Genomic DNA, 11,929 nt, shown 5'->3' with positions numbered 1-11,929 from the left:
CTATCTTAGCATACAGTATGTTATCAGAACGTAAAAGCAGTATGCATGCATACACACATGTTGTAGTCGCAGCCTAGTGAAAGAGAAAAGGTTGCCAGGCAACGAGAGCGGCGCCTGCGCGTCACCGGCACAAGTCATTTTTCGCGCGCACACATTTTTCTTTACATGTGTACACTCTAAGTGTGAGGCTATGTTTCTGGATTTGAACGTACATGCATGCATAAGTTTTCACTAAGCCAAGGGAGGTACAATTAGTTCAAACGGCCAATTCGCCGGCTCTTTGCAATTGCTGATCCGCCGGTCTGGCCGACTACAGATATTACGTATTTTCGCAATCGTTATACCGCCCTGATCATCGTTCGAGTGCAGACGTTTCTTTAGTTTGTAGTTTTTTTTTTCTTAATTCGTTAGCTCTGCTTTTACTCCGTACCGACTAAGCTATATTATAGCGAATAGCGATACACACACGCACTCTTGGAATATTGTGCGTTGAGACGCCTCAAGGATAAAGCCTATAGGGATAACGGCAAGAGTTCGCGTATTTTTCCAAGAGACGATTTGATCGAGTTTCCAAGTTTATCCGGAGATAGAGATTAAGAGAGAGAGAGAGAGAGAGAGATAAATAGATAGATAGGGAGATAGAGAGATAGTGTGTGTGTGTGCGTGAGACAGATAGAGAGAGAAAGAGAGAGAGAGAGAGAGAGAGAGAGAGAGAGTTCGGGACGTAAGATAAAATAAAATAAAAGAAATGTCAGAAGATAAGGATATGAACTTGCATGCCGAGGGCGATAGTTGTCAGCAGCAAGAGACAATTTCAATTGACGATAAAGAAATCAATGGAATCAAGAAGGAAAAGAATGAAAAAAATGACGTTAACGAGAAGATTGTCGAGAATGGCGACGGCGACAAACCAAAAGAGAACGGCGAAAAATCCATCCAAGAACCACCCAAGGAAATGCGCGCTGTCGTGCTTAACGGGTTTGGGGGATTTAAAATTAAGGCACTTAAGAAACCTGAACCTACACTCTCTGAAAACGAGGTTCTTATCAAAATCAAAGCTTGGTGAGTATTATACGAGTATTATACAAATGTTTGCATCAATTCTTTTTTCAATTGCTATTCAATTAAAATAATAGCCAATTAATATTTTTGCAAAATTGAAAATTGTTTGATTTGGAAACATTGCAATATTGTTGTTCTTTATTTTTCGTTGTAATATAATAAATGAAGTACACATTAATACTATAATTCATTTAACTCTTAATACTACAACTTATACCACTTATATAAATGATCCTTTAATATTTATTTAACTTAAAAATTATAAGTAATTTTGTTTTGTATTCTTATCCAATTGTATTCTTATTATAACTAATAATATCTTAAGTATAAACATTTTCTTGTTATAATTTCTAAAATACCACCAAGAGTTAACAAGTCACATTTGGAGTCACATAAATCATTTTAAATATATGTTTAAATTATTAAATAATTTAATGAAATAAAATGTCTATATTGACAAATAATATATTATAATTTAAAAATTCACAAGTTTCACATAGCTATACATAAAATAATCTTATAGGGTATTAAATAGTTTTAATAATTATTCATAATTTTGAATGGCATTCTTATAATCATCATTTTACTTTCTAGAGCACTATTATTTAAAACATAATTACATGGTATTATAATATATAACAAATTGCATTTGGTTTAAGTAAATGTAATTCGATATTTATATCTGTTTAAAGTAATCAGAAGATGAACTTTAACATATCAAAATATTCTGTTATATACCTTATATATCTATGTAATAGTAATAATATAAATACTAATATAAGTATTTCTATATTTTTTTGCATTTTACTTTATATGAATACTTAAATAATTCTAAAAAGCTTCTTTTTCATTTAACTTTACATTATCTTTTATTTGTCATAATTTTGTCATTAATTTCATGTTATTCATTATACACAGTACATTTAAAAAAATTATATCCTAAATGCTTAAGTCTATAATTAGTAGTTTAAGTATAATATAAAAAAAAATAGATTTATTGAAATATATTAATTTATAACATTATATGCCTTCATAAACAATCTATAAAAATTAAAATATTATTTCGTAAGAATGCGTATTATATTCTAAATAATAATTAAATACAAATATACATACAAAACATATTTTATAAAGATTTATAGTTTTAATAATTTAGATATTTTTTATATTTAAATTTAACAAAATAGCCTGAATATGTACACTATTTACAAAAATATTATGAAATATGTAAAGGAAATGTACAATATGAATGTTTATCAAACAACCTACTGAACTTAATATCAAAAATAAAAGAAAATAAGTCAAATCAATGGTAAGTTAAAAAGATACAATACTATATATTTACAACAATATATCATCATTACACTAAATTGAAATAGTATTTTATTTCCTTCTCCTAAATATATTATTTACTGCAAACCATTAATCTGCTCTATACTGTGGTATTAACATGATAATTAATGATTATAACAGTGATATTATACTATCAGCTATTAGTAATATATATTATTAGTATTTTTTTCATTATTTATACTTTTTTTAATCGCTTATTATTAAATGAAAAAAAAAGTTTTTCAATGAAAAGAATAAGTTAATAATTCTTGCCTAAAATATTTTTATAATAAGATGAAACTGAAGTTTGATTGAACCCAATCAATATTCATAATTAAATTTTTAATCATATTAATCAATCGACATAAGAACACTCAAGTATACGCTAATTATTTTCTGCTTAAGATGCAATTTTGTATGTTAATAATTCGATGTTTATTAATTATCCTTAATGCATTAACATATTTCGTTATATTAATTGTATGCCAATATAAAAATAGTCGCATCTTTCTGTTCCTTTTTAAATATTTGTTTAGTTCAATGCGCTAAATATATTATTTTAATATATATCATATTCGAAAAATTGATCAATTATACCTTTTTCTCCATTATTTCAGTCTAATCTATTTTGTTGTTGTTGTTGTTGTTGTTGTTGTTGTTGTTGTTGTTGTTGTATCCGTTATTTAGTATTTACAATTTAGATCTTATAATTGAAAACTTTTTGACATTAAGAAAAAGAAAATAAAATTTAAATGACACTATATTAGGCTAAATATTTTAAACAATATTGGAATGCTGTGAAGAGAGGAAAGACGAGAATAAGTCAAAAGAAATTATTTATACATAAATGTTTGCTGCATAACATAAATGAAATTGTCGAAAATTACAATTGACATTGATTGATGATGATTGATAGTGAAAAATATAGTAATAATTAATTATTAAAAATTATATATTACCATAATTATAATGCATTATAAATATTATATTATAAAACGTTATAAAAATAATCAAAATACCATCAACTATTTTCATTTATTTATAATTCCTTTATAATTTTTGCATGATAACTTTGGTTTAACGATGATATTCGTAATAGTTTAAATTTCTATTTTGTATTTACAAACAGCTGAAAATAAAATAATAAATAAAATTAAAATTAACAAATACGGGACAATATACTAGCGCGCATGAAATATCAATTAGATTTTTATTCGATTATACAATGAATTATTACTAAATCTTATTATTAGAAAAGTTTTTATAATTAAATAACAAACTAATATAGTACGCTCATATTAAAAAAATACATGATTTATTTTAGATATAGTAAAATTTATAAAAATTAACTTTATAAATTAATTTTGGTTAAATGCCGATTGGAATATCAATATTATCAACAATTTAAACAATATCAATTGTCGGTCTCATTAATTCCATACTATTAACTTGCCATAAAGAAATTTTAAGAAATAATACGCATTATATATATATATATATATGTATTCTATAATTTTTTTATATAATAATTATAATAACTCTGTGTTGAAAAGTCTTTAATAAATGTTAATCTTCAAATCTACCTTATTAAGGAATTACAAACCAACATCAAAATTCACCAAAATATACCTTTTTGTTCTTAATTCATAAAATTCTGAAATAGCTTCGTTCATTATTATTTGCTTATTCTCTCTAAATTCGTAAAATTAAACCTACATTAAACACAGTATATATTGTCCGAGTTCTCTTATATTTGTATTTCTTGATGATGAAATTACGTTATTCCCTATTATAAATAATTGTAATTATTTTAATGAAAAACATGCTGTTAATTTTAACAAACTTATAAATTTATCTTCAACCCTTCCCATTAAATTGAGCTGATTAAAAACTTTTTAAATGTTTTCCTAATATTATTAACAAGAAATGTATTTTTTCGACGCATGCACATAAAAACTTAAAAATGATTTTAATTACCTTAATTACTATTCTGTTTTTTAATATCAGAAGAAATCAGTTGATGTAATACAATTAAATGTTAATAAAAAATATTATTAATTCTACATATATTTAAAAATTAGCTATTTAATGTTTATAATCATTTATTTAATTTCAGTTCTACGATCATTTTAAACTAACTAATTGCGCAAATTTTATATTAATCCAAAACTGTATTTGAGAGCGTATGTATTGTGAGTGAGTAAGAGAGAGAGAGAGAGAGAGAGAGAGAGAGAGAGAAAGAGACTAATACACACATAAATGTAAAAATCAAATAAACTGTAATGATTCAAATTTATAACTATGAATGAGTCGGTATATATTTGAGATCAATTTTTCAATAGACTTTGTTATATATAAATATTAACTATTAATGACATATAATTTAATGTGTATGCATTATATTAATATTTCTTATATTTAATAATACTTACAAAAATATTTATGATTTTAGTGGCTTAAGTTTCCAAGATTTGCTCACAAAACAAGGAACTTTGGACAATCCACCGAAACCTCCTTTCATAATGGGCTTCGAGTGTGCTGGTGAGATAGCAGAAGTCGGCGAAGGCGTCACCAATTTCAAAGTAAGGAGAAAATATATCTATATATATATATATATATATATATATATAAATGTTTAAGTTATGTAATCTTATAATTTTCATATATTTTATATATTTGTATGTTTGTATGATGCAAGTTTGTAGATGAAATTTTTCATGTCTATTTTAACCAAAAATTTTAATTTTCTACATCCGCGCGTGTAATTGTATATTATAAGCATTTGTTTTAATTTAATATATATTGTGTGAAATTTTCATTAACGAGCTTTTATTTTCCGAAATTTTAAACAAATATATCGAGATAGAATATGGAGTACAATTTCGTATAAATAATATTTCGAATAAAATTAATATTAATAAATAGAATTAGATGGAATTTTTCTAGTTAGAAGTAGAATAATGCATAAAAGTTTTTTTATATAGTTTGAATCAGTCATTGAATTATATTCTAAACGATTTGAATTACGATTTATACGAGACAATTGATAAATATTGGAAAATATACGGAGCAAATTATCCGATTTCAGCAAGTTTACTCACCATAATTCGCGCTTTTTAATAATAAAAAGCAACATAAGAACATATAGCATAGAAAATTAATAATTCAATTAAGATGTATTTTTTGTATTATTTATTTACTCGTAATGAAATATATTCAAAATTTAGTATTTTAATATTTGTTTATATAATTTATTTATTTATTGCCAATTTTATGTAAAATACAAGGACAAAGGATACATTTTATTTCTAACAGTAATGATACTTTCATTGCATTCATCGAATTGATTTTTCACCGAAACCATTATTTCATTTAGTTAAAGAGCTATTTCCTTGAACCTGCCTTCTGTTGTTATTTCTAAAGAGAACATACTGTAGCACTCAAAATTAATATTACTTCACACACTTGTTCTATAAAAATTAATAATTTGTTCATATCTCGTAATTCGTTCTAATTTATTTCGCCCATTCTCCGTTTTAACATCTCATCTGACTAATCAATTTTTATTACTTACTTTAAGTTGATAATTAGAAAACAAGAATACGATTAAAGAGTGAGTTTTCCTAATTATTTGATTTTGTTTGCAGTATCGTTAAACGAGTGCCTTATACCGAAGCATCAATATACTTTTTAAGATTATATACTTTAATGAAATCAAAGCTACTCTACGTATAATCTAGCGAAGTAGTAATGTTGTTATCTTAAGTATAATTTAATTAATTTTGATTTTTTTTTTCTTCGTTTATTAGGTAGGCGATAGAGTTGTTGCCTTACCGGATCATAAAGCCTGGGCAGAATATGTATCAGTACCAGCCGTCTCCGTTTACAGCTTACCCGCTGGTATGAACTATGATGAAGCTGTTGCCATTACATTAAATTACACAGTTGGATACATTTTGCTATTTGAGCTCGCAAATTTGAGACCTGGAAAAAGTATACTTCTTCATAGTGCTGGTGGCGGCGTCGTAAGTATAAGTTTTTTTTCATTTTTAATATATGTAATTTTCTCCTTATAAATACTACCTAAAATTTATTCCACATATAATATTATGGTCGAATGAATAATATTTTATCGATCGTTATTATAAAAACATTTATTGAAACCCGCGTAAATTATGTTAGCAAATATTTTTGACATATCATAATAGTTAAGTTACTAAATTAATGACATATTATAGAACAATATGTAATACATATTTTTCATTGAATTCTTGCAAATACACATTACACAAAGTACTGCAAAATTAATCATAAGATTCATTATAAGATGACTGAGTAATTTGTCTATTGTAAGCAATAATTCAATGTATTTCACATATTAAAATATTTATTTTATTTATTGAAATAAAAAATTTTAATGTCCATAATTTTACTATATATTATAAGCGTTAAAAATACACATTATTCATTTTTAACTTTTGATTTTTATTTTTTATTTATTTTTTTTTTTTTCGTACTTTAGGGTCAAGCAGTTGTTCAATTAGCTAAAACTGTGGAAGATGTAACGATCTTTGGAGTCTGTAATAAAAATAAACATGAAATTCTAAAATCTTCTGGAAATATTGACCATCTTCTTGAAAGAGGTGTTGATTACAGTGGAGCTGTAAGAAAGTAAGATACCTTGATTTAACTTATTTTTTATTAACATTTAATATGTTGCTCCCCATTTCGCTTATCAATCAAAAGTATTTGAAAGTTTAATTCTACATCGCGTATATATAAATTATAATGTATAATATATTAAAGACCCAGGTTTTAGTATTTCCAAAAATAGAATAAGTATAATAAGTCTAAGAACAGCATTTTAAAATCATTATCGCGACACTTTTTATTCGTATTTTATTTACATTATTAATTTAAACGATATTTTTCTTGCAGTTATATAATTTTATTACAGAATTTTATGAAATAATCAACGAACGTTACTGTAAATAATATTTTCTTGTTTTTGTCCAAGGACGTTTTTATGTTACCGAAACCTTTTTTATCATCGTTATTTCGATGTTTTGGTTAATGATTTGCCGAAATAAATGAAATTTTAATGCACACCGTTAATGGATTATATATTAAATATGCGATCGAGGTCGAATTTTAATTATAAATAACTTGAGAATTCACACATTTTTAAATAACGTAGAGAATCGCCAGAAGGTGTCGATATTGTTTTGGATTGCTTGTATGGCGAAGAATACAGACGTGGATATGCTCTACTTAAACCGATGGGAAGATATATTCTTTATGGACTGAGTAATTCGAGTGAGAATAAGAGCTTATCAGCTGCCCGATTTGTAAGTAATTATCTCATTGCATTAATTAATCAAAATATAACTTTGCAAAATTAATACTCATCCTTTGATATTCTAATACAATAGTTAAAATTATCATGTCGGATAAAAAAAAAATGATTTGAGTAATAAGATATATTTTTCATTTATCCAATGTATACATAAATGGCTTTTTGAGAATTTGAAGCTGTACTGTATACCAAATGATAATATGACAAAAGCTCGCATATAATTAGCTTCAAAGATATAAAAAGTGACAACAATAAAAGCTCATTAATATTCCAACGTATATTTTTTGAGGTACAAATTTTTATTAGCACGACATGATTAGATTTTTATTATTATTTTTTAATATATTTATCGATTTATAGATTTATTAATTAGAAGTTTATAATTAGCAGTTTTCATTACAATACTCAAGTTAATCTATTTAAATCAGCATAGTTGATTTATCGTCGAACTTTTCAAATTCTCACAGATAACATTTTCCTTCTTCATTTATATATTCGATATAATTTGATTTTATTCAATTATTTTACTTTACATAGATGCATGCCTAATTAGGTATACATAAATACGTATATTATAACGATAAATTAATTTTGATTTTTAAACAATGACTGTAGTTTATTTTATATTTACTGTAATATATTATACACAGTTATAATGAATATACCGTTGATTTATGTAAATTAGAGAGTAATAGCATTATATCATTATTAAGAAAGAATGAATTAATTGATAAGTTTTTACGTTATATTTCTTTTTATGTATTAGCTTTTACATATACGCGTATATGATTATTAGAATTTATTCAATACGGACAAAAATTGTAAATCCTGGAATGATGCTTTATTCATTTGGACAACACGTAAGTTTGAAATCCAAGCATTCTATTACTTATTGTAAACTTATATTTGGTATATATCCAATGAGTCAATAAGTAATAGTAATACTTTATTGTTTATAGGCTTGATTAGACTTTGTAGGCTTAAATGCCAGTTTTTAATGAAGTAATTAATGATAAAACATTAATCAAATTAAAAAATTTGTTAATAACATACTTTGTCTAATATTTTTTAATCGATATTTATATTGAATAATAGTTGTTATCGTTATATAGTTACAAAGTTAAACATTAAATATAGCTAAGATGTATTCGTACTAAAGAATTTTGATCTACATTTTATATTTGAAAACCATAAATTAATTTTTCATTCGTCTATAAAAAGCGTATATTTAATATGAACATATATATGTATATTTTATTATATTTCTTTGGTGAATCTACTCAAAGGGGTAATTATTGCTATAAAAATTTGTTTCTTTATTAATATTTATAATGTTTTTAGATTGAACGAAATTTTTAATTTAAATTTTTTACTTTGTATTAAAAATTGGCTGAGATATGTATGTTTCATTACACAGTTTACTTATTTCTGTTGATACAAATACATACATATAATTATTATATGTGATATTTATATGATTAAATGACAAATACAACACAAATGCTAAAGGTTTCGCATACTTTTATGCGAGAGGGACAATTTTTTTCATTACTTTCAGTTGACATTTTTTTTATTAGATTATTTATTGATCAATAATAAATTTCATAAAGGCATAACTTTTATAAAAAAAAAATATCTTAACGGTTATCGTTAAATTACATACTTAAATTACTTCATTGCTATGTAGTTTGCAACACAAAAATAATTAATTTTATACACACATAAAGTTTATAACACTTATACAATATGCATTAAACCATAGTAATGCTTCAATAGTACAATGGCCGAGCACAGTAGTCATAGTATTTGTAGACAATGCAGGTACTAATTTATTGCCTGATTATCTACAGGAAATGGTGAACAATATCAAATTATGATTATGAAGAATGACACACTTTAGATAGAAACTTGGAATTTTTTACAAAAAATTTTAAACTACAAATTTATTGTCTTCGTATGGAAAAAGAGAGATAGATAGATGGTTAGAGAGAGAGAGAGAGAGAGAGAGAGAGAGAGAGAGAGTGAGGGGGGGGGGCGAAGGAGGAAAAGTGGGATAGATACAAATATAAACAACACAAGTTTAAATAAAATCATGGTTCAATTTCTTCATTTTCATATGAAAATGCATTCTTTTCCCATGACAATTTTAAAATTAACAAGTTTTTGACTGATACTGTCTTTAAATATAAAGTTAGGTAAAATAATACATCTACTGATTGATTTTCTTTAAGTTCATGTATGTTTAAGCTGAATTATTACTAGATTCTTCATACTTTTATCGAATGCATGATAAATTACGATGTTGCATATGTTAAATATAACTTAAATAGTGTTGCACAAATTGATTTCAGTATTTTTATTTTGAATTAGTTGAGTATGATGCAATCAATTAATTATTGATTCTGAGATACTTAAATCTTAGTAGAAACCGATAGATTGTTATGGTATTTCAGAAATATTTTATTTTATTTTGTTATCACTACTTATGTAAAACATAAACATAAAGTTTATTTGAGCGTGAAACGTAACAATAATATTATAGTAATGAGTATATAAGAATTGTTAATAAACATTTTCTGTCCTAGTGGTGGCAAGTTGATAAAGTTCCACCTATGAAGCTGTATGACGAAAATAAAAGTATTGGTGGCTTAAATCTTCGACATCTCATGTATCAGCACGGAAATAATGAATTTGTTAGACGTATAGTTGAACAAGTGTTTAAGCTCTGGGAAGAAAAAAAGATCAAGCCAGTTATTGATTCAGTTTGGGCTTTAGAGGACGCCGTTGAAGCCATGCAAAAGATGTACGATCACAAAAACATAGGAAAAATTATTTTTGACTTAAACTTGGAACCCAAACCGAAACCAGCTACTCCTGTTAAAAGCAAACTCAAAGATAAGAAAAATTTAAATCAAGAAGAAAAAAAGTCAAGTATAGACGTTGAAAATTCTGAAAATCAAAAAGAATCCGAACTTACAAATGGAACATCTGAAGACAAGTCTGATAGTGGTTGGTGTCTTATATTTTCACAACGAACCACGAATATTATAATTAAATTCAATATTAATTTATTTATTTAATATAAAGTAAATATCAAGTTTGATTGAAAAGTGTAAAAATAAGTTTTTATTGTAATCTTAATTTTTATATTTTTCGTGTATTCTTGATTTTCTATAGCATTCGTTTAAATATACAATGTATTGTAAATAAATTAATTTAAAATTGTACTAAAAGTGATTGAAAATGTTTTGCAGGTTCAAAAGGAAAAGAGTCAAGTTGAATTTATGGGATCAAATATAATTGAATAAAATACTCATGGAACTTATACTATTAATCACTACCAATAAAAGATCAAGAACAAAATTGCAACAAATTAATACACACTATCAGAATAAGATTATTAATAAAAAATGATTATGAACGTATAAGGTTCAAAAAAAAAAAAAAAATATATTAATGTACAAACTGTTTTTTTAAAAAAGCCTTTTTATAGTTTCTATGTCTTTACTATAAAAATAACCGCATATCCTTATATTCCGAATGTATTTTTATCATGTAATATTTGCAAAGTAGATTTAAAATACTAAATTTTTTTTTAATAAATAAACGAATATATATTATTTGAATAGAAATACTTCTAACGTATAAGTTAGTTAAGAAATTTTTTCGTCATACTTTTATTAAAATTTATGTACTTGTAACCATTGTTTTTATCTTTATTACAATAAATTCCTCATAGAATTTGAATGTAAATTTTTTTAAAGTTTTTTTTTTTCTTTTATTTATTTTATATCACATTTTATGATTTACATTATTATTCTATTAATTAAACCACTGATTAAAATATCTATTTTATAATACATAAAAATAAATAAATCATACGATATTCCGCATATTTATTGAAATTTTTAATACATTTATGCTTATTTGCCAATCGCGTTACACGTAAGTGCACAAGTAAGTTTGGTTTCTCATATTGCATTTCTAGCATAATATTGATCTCTATGTTAATCATGTTTAAACTATGATAAACGGAGAAAAATATGAAATTGATTTATGTATAATTCATATACCATTTTTACATAAATCGAGATATAAATTATTTCGAGTCATATAAAAAGGAAAGAAAAATAAAAATTTCTATTCATGAAACGTGAATTTTAAAAGTGAATATTCCCT

The 11,929-nt window shown here is 24.8% G+C and overlaps 1 protein-coding gene across 1 annotated transcript; it reads left to right on the top strand.

Annotated features, from left to right (window-relative positions):
• Positions 1-690: 690 nt before the first annotated feature.
• LOC105362211 (synaptic vesicle membrane protein VAT-1 homolog-like) lies at positions 691-11,197 on the top strand. The gene is made up of 7 exons (XM_011499585.1): positions 691-1,062; positions 4,847-4,976; positions 6,204-6,419; positions 6,917-7,065; positions 7,592-7,742; positions 10,336-10,759; positions 11,005-11,197. Exons 1-7 carry the CDS (start codon positions 749-751, stop codon positions 11,028-11,030), a joined length of 1,410 nt encoding a protein of 469 aa, XP_011497887.1. The 5' UTR covers positions 691-748; the 3' UTR covers positions 11,031-11,197.
• Positions 11,198-11,929: the final 732 nt, after the last annotated feature.

Source organism: Ceratosolen solmsi, unplaced genomic scaffold (genome assembly GCF_000503995.2).
Source record: "Ceratosolen solmsi marchali unplaced genomic scaffold, CerSol_1.0 scaffold35, whole genome shotgun sequence".
Lineage (NCBI taxonomy): Eukaryota > Metazoa > Arthropoda > Insecta > Hymenoptera > Agaonidae > Ceratosolen > Ceratosolen solmsi.
The sequence above is the reverse complement of the archived record's forward strand: the minus strand, read 5'-3'. Positions and strand labels throughout refer to the sequence as shown.